The following is a 14,402-nucleotide window of genomic DNA, read 5'->3' as shown; positions in this document are numbered from 1 at the left end:
TCCACCTCATTACAAATACCTCCATTTCATTTCTTTTTATGGCTGAGTAATATTCCATTGTATATATGTGCCACATCTTCTTTTTTTTTTTTTTAAACATCTTTATTGAAGTATAATTGCCTTACAATGGTGTGTTAGCTTCTGCTTTATAACAAAGTGAATCAGTTATACACATACAATATGTTCCCATATCTCTTCCCTCTTGCATCTCCCTCCCTCCCACCCTCCCCATCCCACCCCTCTAGGTGGTCACAAAGCACCGAGCTGATCTCCCTGTGCTATGTGGCTGCTTCCCACTAGCTATCTATTTTACATTTGGTAGTGTATATATGTCCAGGACACTCTCTTACCCTGTCACATCTCACCCCACCCCCTCCCCATATCCTCAAGTCCATTCTCTAGTAGGTCTGTGTCTTTATTCCCGTCTTGCCACTAGGTTCTTCATGGCTTTTTTTTTTTTTTTCCTTAGATTCCGTATATATGTGTTAGCATACTGTATTTGTTTTTCTCTTTCTGACTTACTTCACTCTGTATGACAGACTCTAACTCCATCCACCTCATTACAAATACCTCCATTTCATTTCTTTTTATGGTTGAGTAATATTCCATTGTATATATGTGCCGCATCTTCTTTATCCATTCATCTGTCGATGGACATTTAGGTTGCTTCCATGTCCTGGCTATTGTAAATAGAGCTGCAATGAACATTTTGGTACATGACTCTTTTTGACCTATGGTTTTCTCAGGGTATATGCCCAGTAGTGGGATTGCTGGGTCATATGGTAGTTCTATTTGTAGTTTTTTAAGGAACCTCCATACTGTTCTCCATAGTGGCTGTATCAATTTACATTCCCACCAACAGTGCAAGAGTGTTCCCTTTCCTCCACACCCTCTCCAGCATTTATTGTTTGTAGATTTTTTGATGATGGCCATTCTGACGGGTGTGAGATGATATCTCATTGTAGTTTTGATTTGCATTTCTCTAATGATTAATGATGTTGAGCATTCTTTCATGTGTCTGTAGGCCATCTGTATATCTTCTTTGGAGAAATGTCTATTTAGATCTTCTGCCCATTTTTGGATTGGATTGTTCGTTTTTTTGTTATTGAGCTGCATGAGCTGCTTGTAAATCTTGGAGATTAATCCTTTGTCAGTTGCTTCATTTGCAAATATTTTCTCCCATTCTGAGGGTTGTCTTTTCGTCTTGTTTATGGTTTCCTTTGCTGTGCAAAAGCTTTTAAGTTTCATTAGGTCCCATTTGTTTATTTGTGTTCTTATTTCCATTTCTCTGGGAGCTGGGTCAAAAAGAATCTTGCTGTGATGTATGTCATAGAGTGTTCTGCCTATGTTTTCCTCTAAGAGTTTGATAGTGTCTGCCCTTACACTTAGGTCTTTAATCCATTTTGAGTTTATTTTTGAGCATGGTGTCAGGGAGTGTTCTAATTTCATCCTTTTACATGTTCCTGTCCAATTTTCCCAGCACCACTTATTGAAGAGGCTGTCTTTTCTCCACTGTATATGCTTGCCTCCTTTATCAAAGATAAGTTGACCATATGTGTGTGGGTTTATCTCTGGGCTTTCTATCCTGTTCCATTGATCTATATTTCTGTTTTTGTGCCAGTACCAAACTGTCTTGATTACTGAAGCTTTGTAATATAGTCTGAAGTCAGGGAGCCTGATTCCCCCAGCTCCATTTTTCGTTCTCAAGATGGCTTTGGCTATTCGGGGTCTTTTGTGTTTCCATACAAATTGTGAAATGTTTTGTTCTAGTTCTGTGAAAAATGCCAGTGGTAGTTTGATAGGGATTGCATTGAATCTGTAGATTGCTTTGGGTAGTAGAGTCATTTTCACAATGTTGATTCTTCCAATCCAGGAACATGGTATATCTCTCCATCTATTTGTATCATCTTTAATTTCTTTCATCAGTGTCTTATAATTTTCTGCATACAGGTCTTTTGTCTCCTTAGGTAGGTTTATTCCTAGATATTTTATTCTTTTTGTTGCAATGGTAAATGGGAGTGTTTTCTTAATTTCACTTTCAGATTTTTCGTCATTAGTGTATAGAAATGCAAGAGATTTCTGTGCATTAATTTTGTATCCTGCTACTTTACCAAATTCATTGATTAGCTCTAGGAGTTTTCTGGTAGCATCTTTAGGATTCTCTATGTATAGTATCATGTCATCTGCAAATAGTGACAGCTTTACTTCTTCTTTTCCGATTTGGATTCCTTTTATTTCTTTGTCTTCTCTGATTGCTGTGGCTAGGACTTCCAGAACTATGTTGAATAATAGTGGTGAGAGTGGGCAACCTTGTCTTGTTCCTGATCTTAGTGGAAATGGTTTCAGTTTTTCACCATTGAGGACAATGTTGGCTGTGGGTTTGTCATATATGGCCTTTATTATGTTGAGGAAAGTTCCCTCTATGCCTACTTTCTGCAGGGCTTTTATCATAAATGGGTGTTGAATTTTGTCAAAAGCTTTCTCTGCATCTATTGAGATGATCATTTGGTTTTTCTCCTTCAATTTGTTAATATGGTGTATCACATTGATTGATTTGCGTATATTGAAGAATCCTTGCATTCCTGGGATAAACCCCACTTGATCATGGTGTATGATCCTTTTAATGTGCTGTTGGATTCTGTTTGCTAGTATTTTGTTGAGGATTTTTGCATCTATGTTCATCAGTGATATTGGCCTGTAGTTTTCTTTCTTTGTGACATCTTTGTCTGGTTTTGGTATCAGGGTGATGGTGGCCTCGTAGAATGAGTTTGGGAGTGTTCCTCCCTCTGCAATATTTTGGAAGAGTTTGAGAAGGATAGGTGTTAGCTCTTCTCTAAATGTTTGATAGAATTCGCCTGTGAAGCCATCTGGTCCTGGGCTTTTGTTTGTTGGAAGGTTTTTAATCACAGTTTCAATTTCAGTGCTTGTGATTGGTCTGTTCATATTTTCTATTTCTTCCTGGTTCAGTCTCGGCAGTTTGTGCATTTCTAAGAATCTGTCCATTTCTTCCAGGTTGTCCATTTTATTGGCATATAGTTGCTTGTAGTAATCTCTCATGATCTTTTGTATTTCTGCAGTGTCAGTGGTTACTTCTCCTTTTTCATTTCTAATTCTATTGATCTGAGTCTTCTCCCTTTTTCTCTTGATGAGTCTGGCTAATGGTTTATCAATTTTGTTTATCTTCTCAAAGAACCAGCTTTTAGTTTCATTGATTTTTGCTATTGTTTCCTTCATTTCTTTTTCATTTATTTCTGACCTGATCTTTATAATTTCTTTCCTTCTGCTGGCTTTGGGGTTTTTTTGTTCTTCTTTCTCTAATTGCTTTAGGTGCAAGGTTAGGTTGTTTATTCGAGATGTTTCCTGTTTCTTGAGGTAGGCTTGTATTGCTATAAACTTCCCTCTTAGCACTGCTTTTGCTGTGTCCCATAGGTTTTGGGTCGTCGTGTCTCCATTGTCATTTGTTTCTAGGTATTTTTTGATTTCCCCTTTGATTTCTTCAGTAATCACTTCGTTATTAAGTAATGTATTGTGTAGCCTCCATGTGTTTGTATTTTTTACAGATCTTTTCCTGTAATTGATATCTAGTCTCATAGCGTTGTGGTCGGAAAAGATACTTGATACGATTTCAATTTTCTTAAATTTACCAAGGCTTGATTTGTGACCCAAGATATGATCTATCCTGGAGAATGTTCCATGAGCACTTGAGAAAAATGTGTATTCTGTTGTTTTTGGGTGGAATGTCCTATAAATATCAATTAAGTCCATCTTGTTTAATGTATCATTTAAAGCTTGTGTTTCCTTATTTATTTTCATTTTGGATGATCTGTCCATTGGTGAAAGTGGGGTGTTAAAGTCCCCTACTATGATTGTGTTACTGTCGATTTCCCCTTTTATGGCTGTTAGTATTTGCCTTATGTATTGAGGTGCTCCTATGTTGGGTGCATAAATATTTACAATTGTTATACCTTCCTCTTTGATAGGTCCCTTGATCATTATGTAGTGTCCTTCTTTGTCTCTTGTAATAGTCTTTATTTTAAAGTCTATTTTGTCTGATATGAGAATTGCTACTCCAGCTTTCTTTTGATTTCCATTTGCATGGAATATCTTTTTCTATCCCCTCAGTTTCAGTCTGTATGTGTCTCTAGGCTGAAGTGGGTCTCTTGTAGACAGCATATATACGGGTCTTGTTTTTGTATCCATTCAGCCAGTCTGTGTCTTTTGGTGGGAGCATTTAATCCATTTACATTTAAGGTAATTATTGATATGTATGTTCCTATTCCCATTTTCTTAAATATTTTGTGTTTGTTATTGTAGGTGTTTTCCTTCTCTTGTGTTTCTTGCCTAGAGAAGTTCCTTTAGCATTTGTTGTAAAGCTGGTTTGGTGGTGCTGAACTCTCTCAGCTTTTGCTTGTCTGTAAAGGTTTTAATTTCTCCATCAAATCTGAATGAGATCCTTGCTGGGTATAGTAACCCTGGTTGTATGTTTTTCTCCTTCATGACTTTAAATATATCCTGCCACTCCCTTCTGGCTTGCAGAGTTTCTGCTGATAGATCAGATGTTAACCTTATGGGGATTCCCTTGTGTGTTATTTGTTGTTTTTCCCTTGCTGCTTTTAATATGTTTTCTTTATATTTAATTTTTGATAGTTTGATTACTATGTGTCTTGGCGTGTTTCTCCTTGGATTTATCCTGTATGGGACTCTCTGTGCTTCCAGGACTTGATTAACTATTTCCTTTCCCATATTAGGGAAGTTTGCAAGTATAATCTCTTCAAATATTTTCTCAGTCCCTTTCTTTTTCTCTTCTTCTTCTGGGACCCCTATAATTCGAATGTTGGTGCGTTTAATGTTGTCCCAGAGGTCTCTGAGACTGTCCTCTGTTCTTTTCATTCTTTTTTCTTTATTCTGCTCTGCAGTAGTTATTTCCACTATTTTATCTTCCAGGTCACTTATCCGTTCTTCTGCCTCAGTTATTCTGCTATTGATCCCTTCTAGAGTATTTTTAATTTCATTTATTGTGTTTTTCATCATTGCTTGGTTCCTCTTTAGTTCTTCTACATCCTTTTTAAATGTTTCCTGCATTTTGTCTATTCTATTTCCAGGATTTTGGATCATCTTTACTATCATTATTCTGAATTCTTTTTCAGGTAGACTGCCTATTTCCTCTTCATTTGTTAGGTCTGGTGTGTTTTGACCCTGCTCCTTCACCTGCTGTGTGTTTTTTTGTCTTCTCATTTTGCTTATCTTACTGTGTGTTTGGGGTCTCCTTTTCACAGGCTGCAGTTTTGTAATTCCCGTTGTTTTTGGTATCTGTCCCCAGTGGCTAAGGTTGGTTCAGTGGGTTGTGTAGGCTTCCTGGTGGAGGGGACTAGTGCCTGTGTTCTGGTGGATGAGGTTGGATCTTGTCTTTCTGGTGGGCACGTCCATGTCTGGTGGTGTGTTTTGGGGTGTCTGTGGCCTTAGTATGATTTTAGGCAGCCTCTCTGCTAATGGATGGGGCTGTGTTCCTGTCTTGCTAGTTGTTTGGCATAGGGTGTCCAGCACTGTAGCTTGCTGGTCGTTGAGTGAAGCAGGGTCTTGATGTTGAGATGGAGATCTCTGAGAGATTTTCGCCGTTTGGTATTACGTGGAGCTGGGAGGTCTCTTGTGGACCAGTGTCCTGAAGTTGGCTCTCCCACCTCAGAGGCACAGCCCTGATGCCTGGCTGGAGCACCAAGAGCCTTTCATCCACACGGCACAGAATAAAAGGGAGAAAAAAATAGAAAGAAAGAAAGAGGATAAAATAAAATAAAATAAAGCTATTATAATAAAAAATAAGAAAAAAAATTATTAAGAATAAATGTGGGCTTCCCTGGTGGCGCAGTGGTTGAGAATCTGCCTGCTAATGCAGGGGACACGGGTTCGAGCCCTGGTCTGGGAAGATCCCACATGCCACGGAGCAGCTGGGCCCGTGAGCCACAATTGCTGAGCCTGCGCGTCTGGAGCCTGTGCCCCGCGACGGGAGGGGCCGCGATAGAGAAAGGCCCGCGCACCGCGATGAAGAGCGGTCCCCGCACCGCGATGAAGAGTGGCCCCCGCTTGCCGCAACTGGAGAAAGCCCTCGCACGAACCGAAGACCCAACACAGCCAAAAATAAATAAATAAATAAATAAATAAATAAGAAAATCCTTTAAAAAAAAAAAAAAAGAATAAATGTATTCAGAAAAATTTTTTTTTAATTTTTAAAAATAGATTTATTAAATTTTTATAATAAAAAAATAAGAAAAATTTAAGGAAAAAATTTTTTAATTTTTAAAATAAAAAATATGAAAAAACTTATTAAAAAAATTTTTTTAATTTCTAAAAATAGAAAATAAGGAAAAATTTATTAAGAAAACATTTATTAGGAAAAAACAATTTTTTTTAAGTAAAAAAAAAAAAAAAAAAAGGACAGACCTAACCCTAGGACTAATGGTGAAAGCAAAGCTATACAGACAAAATCTCACCCAGAAGCATACACATATACACTCACAAAAAAGGAAAAGGGGAAAAATTAATATATTCTGCTCCCAAAGTCCACCTCTTGAATTTGGGATGATTCGTTGTCTATTCAGGTATTCAACAGATGCAGGCACATCACGTTGTTTGTGGAGCTTTAATCCGCTGCTTCTGAGGCTGCTGGGTGAGATTTCCCTTTCTCTTCTTTGTTCGTACAGCTCCCGGGGTTCAGCTTTGGATTTGGACCCGCCTCTGCATGTAGGTCGCCTGAGGGCGTCTGTTCCCCGCCCAGACAGGATGGGGTTAAAGGAGCAGCTGCTTCGGGGGCTCTGGCTCACTCAGGACGAGGGGAGGGAGGGGTACGGATGTGGGGCGAGCCTGCAGCAGCAGAGGCCAGCGTGACGTTTCAGCAGCCTGAGGCGCGCCATGCGTTCTCCCGGGGAAGTTGTCCCCAGATCACGGATCACAGGAGCCTGGCCATGGCGGGCTGCACAGGCTCCCGGGAGGGGCGGTGTGGAGAGTGACCTGTGCTCGCACACAGGCTTCTTGGGGGCGGCAGCAGCAGCCTTAGCGTCTCCTGCCCGTCTCTGGTGTCCCCGCTGATAACCGCTGCTTGCGCCTGTCTCTGGGGTCCGCGCTGTTAGCCGCGGCTCGCGCCTGTCTCTGGAATTCGTTTAGGCGGCGCTCTGAATCCCCTCTCCTTGCGCACCACGAAACAAAGAGGCAAGAAAAAGTCTCTTCCCTCTTCGGCGGCTGCAGACTTTTTCTCGGGCTCCCTTCCGGCTAGCTGTGGTGCGCTAACCCCTTCAGGCTGTGTTCACGCTGCCAGCCCCAGTCCTCTCCCTGCGATCCGACCGAAGCCTGAGCCTCGGCTCCCAGCCCCCGCCCGCCCTGGCGGGTGAGCAGACAAGCCTCTTGGGCTGGTGAGTGCTGCTCGGCGCCGAGCCTCTGTGAGGGAATCTCTCCGTTTTTCCCGCTGCGCCCCTGTTGCTGTGGGATCCACGCTGATAGCTGCGGCTCGCGCCCGTCTCTGGAGCTCGTTTAGGCGGTGCTCTGAATCCCCTCTCCTTGCGCGCCGCGAAACAAAGAGGCAAGAAAAAGTCTCTTGCCTCTTCGGCAGCTGCAGACTTTTTCCCGGACTCCCTCCCGGCTAGCACCGAAGCCCGAGCCTCAGCTCCCAGCCCCTGCCCGCCCCGGCGGGTGAGCAGACCAGCCTCTCAGGCTGGTGAGTGCTGCTCGGCGCCGAGCCTCTGTGCGGGAATCTCTCCACTTTGCCCTCCGCACCCTTGTGGCTGCTAGCTCTCCTCTGTGGCTCCGAAGCTTCCCCCCTCTGCCACCCGCAGTCTCTGCCCACGAAGGGGCTTCCTAGTGTGTGGAAACCTTTCCTCCTTCACAGCTCCCTCCCACTGGTGCAGGTCCCGTCCCTATTCTTTTGTCTCTGTTATTTCTTTTTTCTTTTGCCCTACCCAAGTACGTGGGGATTTTCTTGCCTTTTGGGAGGTCTGACGTCTTCTGCCAGCGTTCAGTGGGTGTTCTGTAGGAGCAGTTCCACGTGTAGATGTATTTCTACTGTATCTGTGGGAAGGAAGGTGATCTCCGCGTCTTACTCTTCCGACCATCTTGCCCCCCATCTCCAGTTTAATTTTTTAAAATTAATTTATTTTTGGCTGCGTTGGGTCTTTGTTGCTGCGCACGGGCTTTCTCTAGTTGAGGCGAGTCGGGGCTACTCTTCATTGTGGTGCACGGGCTTCTTATTGCAGTAACTTCTCTTGTTGCAGAGCATGGGCTCTAGGCGCACGGGCTTCAGTAGTTGTGTCACACGGGCTCAGTAGTTGTGGCTTGCGGGCTCTACAGCCCGGGCTCAGTGGTTGTGGCACATGGGCTTAGATGCTCCGCAGCATGTGGGATCTTCCTGGACCAGCAATCGAACCCGTGTCCCCTACATTGGCAGGCGGATTCTAAACCACTGCGCCACCAGGGAAGTCCCGTCCTCTTTTAAAGACTGCATAATATTCCACTGTATGTATGTGCCACATTTTCTTTTTCCATTCATCTGTTGATGGACATTTTGATTGTTTCTACCTCTTGGCTATTGTGAATAATGCTGCAGTGAACAAATGGGTGTAAAGGTATCTCTTTAAGATCCTGCTTTGAATTCTTTTGGATATATACCCAGAAGGGGGACTTTGATGGATCATCTGATAATTCTATTTTTAATTTTTTGAGGAACCTTTGTACTGTTTTTCCATAGCAGCCAAACTATTTTACATTCCAGTAGTGCACCAGGGTTCTAATTTCTCTTTATATGCATCAACACTTACTGTCTGTTCTTTTGTTAGTGATTATCCTAATGAGGTAATATCTCATTGTGGTTTTGATTGCATTTCTCTAATGATTAGTGATGTTAAACATCTTTTCATTTGCTTGTTGGCCATTTGTGTATCTTCGTTGGAGAACTGTCTATTCAAGTCTTTTGCCCATTTTTGAATTGCATAATTTTTGTTGTTGTTGAGTTATAGGAATTCCTTACGTATTCTGCATATTAACCCCTTATCAAATATATGATTTGTGAATATTTTCTACCATTTTGTGGGTTGCCTTTTCACTCTGTTGATTGTTTCCTTTGATGCACAGAGTTTTTAAGTTTGATGTAGATTTGTCTGTTTTTGCTTTTGTTGCCTGTGCTTTTGGTGTCATATCGAAGAAGTCATTGCTAAATCCAGTGTCCTGAAACTTTCCCCCTATGTTTTCTTCTCTGTTTTATTAATAGTTTCAAGTCTTATGTTTAGGTCTTTAATCCACTTTGAGCTAATTTTTGTATATAATATAAGATTATTGTCCAACTTTATTCTTTTGAATGTGGATATCCAGTTCTCCCAGCACCATTTGTTGAAGGAACTGTCCTTTTCCCATTTTGTGGTCTTGGCACCCATGTTGAATATCACTTGACCATGTACATGTACATTTATGGGATCTATTCTGTTCTACTGGTCTGTAGTGTCTGTCTTTATACCAGTACCACACTGTCATGATTACTGTCGCTTTGTAGTATGTTTTGAAATCCGGAAATATGAGGCCCCCAACTTGGTTCTTTTTTTTTTTAATTTTTGGCTGCACTGGGTCTCTGTTGCTGTGCGTGGGCTTTTCTCTAGTTGCGGCGAGCAGGGGCTACTCTTCATTGTGGTGTGCGGGCTTCTCATTGCAGTGGCTTCTCTTTGTTGTGAAGCATGGGCTCTAGGTGCGCGGGCTTCAGTAGTTGCGGCATGCGGGCTCAGTAGTTGTGGCTTGCGGGCTCTAGAGCGCAGGCTCAGTAGTTGTGGTGCATGGGCTTAGTTGCTCTGCGGCATGTGGGATCTTCCTGGACCAGGACTCGAACGCATGTCCCCTGCATTGGCAGGTGGATTCTTAACCACTGCGCCACCAGGGAAGTCCTCTTCTTCTTTTTAAAGATTATTTTGACTGTTTGTAGTTCCTTGAGTTTCATATCAATTTTAGGATTTTTTTTCTCTCTGTAAAACATGCCATTGGGATTTTCATAGGGATTGCATTGATTGAATTCTATAGATCACTTTGGGTAGTATAGACATTTTAACAATACTAAGTCTTCCAGTCCGCAACCACAATGTCTTTCCATTTATTTGTGTCTTCTTTGGTTTGTTTTAGTAATGTTTTGTAGTTTTCAGTATACATATCTTTCACATCTTTGGTTAAATTTATTCCTAAATATTTTATTCTTTTTTATGCTATTGTAAATGGGATTGTTTTCTTAATTTCCTTTCTGGATTGGTCATTCTTAGTGTGTAGAAATGCAACTGATTTTTGTGTGTTGATTTTTGTATCCTGTAAATTTGCTGAAATTGTTTAAATAGTTTTTTTGTGTGTTTGTGGAGTCTTTAGTCCTACTCAGTTTTCTAGTCCTACCAGATTTCCAGTACTATGTTGAATAGACATGGCAAGAGTAGGCATCCTTGCCTTTTACCACATCTTACAGGAAAAGCTTTCAGTTTTTCATCATTGAGTATTATGTTAGCTGTGGGCCTTTCATATATGGCCTTTATTATGTTGAGATAGTTTTTGTCTATTCCTAGTTTGTTGAGTGTTTATCATGAAAGGGTATTGAATTCTGTCAAATGATTTTTCTGTACTGGTTGAGAGGATCTTATGATTTTTGTCCTTCATTCTGTTAATGTGGTATATCACATTAACTGAGTTTTATATGTTGAACCATCCTTGCATCCCAGGTATAAATTCAACTTGGTCATGGTGTATAATCCTCTTAATGTGCTGTTGAATTTGGTTTGCTGGTATTTTGTTGTGAATTTTTGCATCAATATTCATCAGGAATATTAGTCTGTAGGCTTTTTTTTTTTTTTTTTGTAGGTTCCTTGTCTGGCTTTGGTATCAGGGTAGTGTTGGCCTCACAGAATGAATTGGGAAGTATTCCCTCCTCTTCAACTTTTTGGAAGAGTTTGAGGAGCACTGGTGTTAATTCTTCTTTAAATGTTAGGTAGAAATCTCCAGTGAAGCCATCTGGTCCTGGGATTTTTTCTGTTGGGAGGTTTTTGGTTATTATTTTAATCCCTTTACTAGTTATAGTTCTATTTAGATTTTCTATTTCTTCATGATTCAGTCTTGGTAAATTGTATGTGTCTGGGAATTTTTAAAAAATAATTAATTAATTTATTTTTTGGCTGTGTCGGGTCTTAGTTGCAGCACGTGGGATCTTCACTGAGGCATGCGGGATCTTTCGTTGAGGTGTGCGGGCTTCTCTCTAGTTGTGGCATGCAGGCTTCTCTCTAGTTGCGGCATGTGGGTTTTCTTTTCTCTAGTTGTGGCGTGCAGACCCCAGAGTGTGTGGGCTCTGTAGTTGTGGTGCGTGGGCTTAGTTGCCCTACAGCATGTGGGATCTTAGTTCCCCCATCAGGGATCGAACCCATGTCCCCTGCATTGGAAGGCAGATTCTTTACCACCGGACCATCAGGGAAGTCCTGTGTCTGGGAATTTTTCATTTTTTCTGGATTGTCCAGTTCATTGGTGTATAATTGTCCATAATATTATAATCCTTTTAATTTCTGTGACATCAGTTATAATGTCCCATTTTCATTTCTTATTTTAGTGATTTGCATTTCCTCTCTTTTTTTCTTAATCTAGCTAAGGGCTTGTCAATTTTGTTCATCTTTTCAAAAAACCAACTCCTAGTTTATTTTTTTCTGTTGTTTTTCTATTCTGTAATTCATTTATCTCTGCTCTAATCTTTATTATTTCCTTCCTTCTGCTGTCTTTTGGTTTTGTTTGTTCTTCTTTTTCTAGTTTCTTGAAGTGTAGTTAGATTGTTGATTTTTAGATCTTTCTTCTTTTCTAATGTTTACTGCTATAAATTTCCCTCTTACTATTGCTTTCACAGCATCCCATAGATTTTGGTAGGTTGTGTTTTCATTTTTATTTGTCTGCAGATATCTTCTAATTTCTCTTGTGATTTCTTCTTTGAGCTCCAGATGTATTTTTAACTTTAAGGTTGTATGGAATATAAAATGATTTCAGGGTTTGGTAATTAGGGGAATACAAATGTGGGAAATAGCAGATCCTGTTAAAAGAGCAAAAACCTAGATTATATATTTCTTTGTTCTAGGTCCTCTTCTGTTTGCATGTGCTAAAAAAAAAGGAGGGGAGTCCATTGAGCTAGTAAATAGTGAACAAAAAAGGTGCCATTTCAATAGACATTTAGTGACCATCCACTGAGCACAAACCACTATACCCAGCACTGGAGATTCAAAAATGCAGAATACATCATCTCTGTCCTGAGTTTCAGTCTTGCATGAAGGATGAGATTAGGTTGTTGGTGACGCAGTAACTTAATGAAAAGAAACTTGGCAGAGAATATCAGCATTTAGGAGCAATGCCATCTTTACCCTCTGCCCATGCTACCTGGAGTTATTTAACACTACTGTCCTTTAAAAAAATCATTTTTTTTCACTAGGCACAACACCATTACTGGGAGATGGCTGACCAGGTTCCAAGCTGTGTGGGACCCTAAACAAGAAGACTGTATCATAGTCGGCAGCATGGCCCATCCACGGCGAGTGGAAATCTTTCATGAGAGAGGAAAGTGGGTGCACTCTTTTCTTGGTGGAGAATGCCTTGCCTCTGTGTGTTCCATCAACGCTATGCACCCAACTCGGTATATTTTGGCTGGAGGTAACTCCAGTGGGAGGATACATGTTTTTATGAATTAAGAAAGTTGCAGAGTTTTTGGTTTGACAACACCGATTTGTTCAAATTAATCAGTGTCTAAGGAGCCCAGTAATTCACGTGGCTTAGTCTGTTTACTTGGTAATATGTTCTATTTTTAGCAAATACAAAATTGCTTTGTTAATAAGAACTGTGAGCAGAAGGTACTTTCAGTAAGAAGCCTTGGAGGTTGTTTCTATAGGATGGCGAGGGAATTAAAGGGGAGACTGTGATGCCTTCAGCACTTTTAATCAGGCAGAATGTTGAGAAATTCTAACATAAATTATAAAGCTTTGAGTGATCAGTATTTTGGTTGTTTTTGTGGTTTTGATTCTATAGTGATATATAGATTTGTGGGTTTTTTTATAGTTTGCAGTAAATATTTATTTCTAGACTCATGCACTGGAAGGGGTCCTGAAAGGTCATCTAACTCAGTGATTTTGAAACTTTTGAGTTTTTAAACTGAGCACCTTTTTTCCCCCTTGCCTCTAAATTAAATCTTACATGAAATCCCAAGAAATTGCTGAGCAGCTTTGGTTCACTTGGGCAGGGCCTGTGTCTGTGTGTGTTGACCCTTTCCCTCCCGCTCCTCTACATGGCTCTTGAGACACAGCCAAGGAATCCCAGGGCTTGTAGGCACAGGATTTGGATCTACCTGATTGCTGTAATCCAGTATGAGATTACCTTCAGACCAGTGTTTCCCAGACTGTGGTTTGTAGCTGTTCACGTGAAATCAGTTAAGTGGCCATGAACAGTGTTTACAAAAATGAAAAGGAGAGAAATAGTAAAGAATAGCAAACATAATTAGAGTAAGTATTCTTTTGTGAAACTTAGTTCCATATGCATACATATTTGTAGGTATACATGCATACGTATATTCTGATGTAAAATGTATTTCTTTATTACTGTGGTACTGTGGGTCATGGTTAAAGAAGTAAAAGCTCCTGACTTACAAAGTCACAGACAGCCTTATCTGTCCCTGTCTTTAAACTCTCCAGAGGAGATTCAGTAACCTGGGGAAGTGTTATGAAATACCATTTTTGGAATTTCTTCATAAAATTTTTTTTTCAGAAGCTATGGCAATTTGAATGTGTCTGTTGTTGGATATTACTAAATCAGTGACTAATATTACTGTGTGACCTTACCTATCCAACTTTTTCCATTGTTCTTCATTGCCAAACTACTACTGAAAGCCTGTTGTAAATAGCTTCAGCAATATGTTTGATTTCTAAGAGGAAATATTATCTTTTCATAATTGTATATCACAGAAATAAAGTGACATGTATCATTTCCTTGAACATTTTTTTTCTTAAATAATTTCCTTCTCTGTAATTAAAGTCTAAATAAGTTGTGAGGCTTAGTTTATTAATAGGTTGTGGGTGTTTAGAAGGAATAGGATTTCTCTGTTTTCTTGGTGATATGAATACAGGAATTGATAAGCAAGGTGGAAATATTAATTTATGAAATGCAAAAAGTAAGGTTATGTGAGGTTGAGGTAAATTTAAACTGTCCTGGAAATAGTAAATGAAACCTTTAGGCTCCCTTTCCCTTTTCCACGCCACTTAATTTTACAGGTTCTAGAGTGGCTAGTTTTGTGGGAGTTGTTCTTTTAAGATGTTGAAAACTACTCGCAATCAAATTAGTACTATCATTTAAGCTTTGAATACTTGGTGGTATACTTGGTGCTAATTGCCTGG

The 14,402-nt window shown here is 40.2% G+C and overlaps 1 protein-coding gene across 6 annotated transcripts in view; it reads left to right on the top strand.

The window, feature by feature from the left end:
• Positions 1-13,995, top strand: part of WDR76 (WD repeat domain 76) — a 78,515-nt gene extending 64,520 nt beyond the window's left edge. For 5 of the 6 annotated variants that reach the window (XM_057542387.1, XM_057542388.1, XM_057542389.1 and 2 more), the window contains one exon: positions 12,455-13,995. In XM_057542387.1, the coding sequence (XP_057398370.1) occupies positions 12,455-12,710 (256 nt within the window). In that variant the 3' untranslated portion in view covers positions 12,711-13,995. The remainder of the gene's footprint in view (positions 1-12,454) is intronic. The other variant, XR_009007422.1, reaches the window with a different exon arrangement.
• Positions 13,996-14,402: the final 407 nt, after the last annotated feature.

This window comes from Balaenoptera acutorostrata, chromosome 3 (genome assembly GCF_949987535.1).
Source record: "Balaenoptera acutorostrata chromosome 3, mBalAcu1.1, whole genome shotgun sequence".
Taxonomy (NCBI): domain Eukaryota; kingdom Metazoa; phylum Chordata; class Mammalia; order Artiodactyla; family Balaenopteridae; genus Balaenoptera; species Balaenoptera acutorostrata.
Note: the sequence above shows the minus strand (reverse complement) of the source record. Positions and strands in the feature narration are given on the sequence as shown.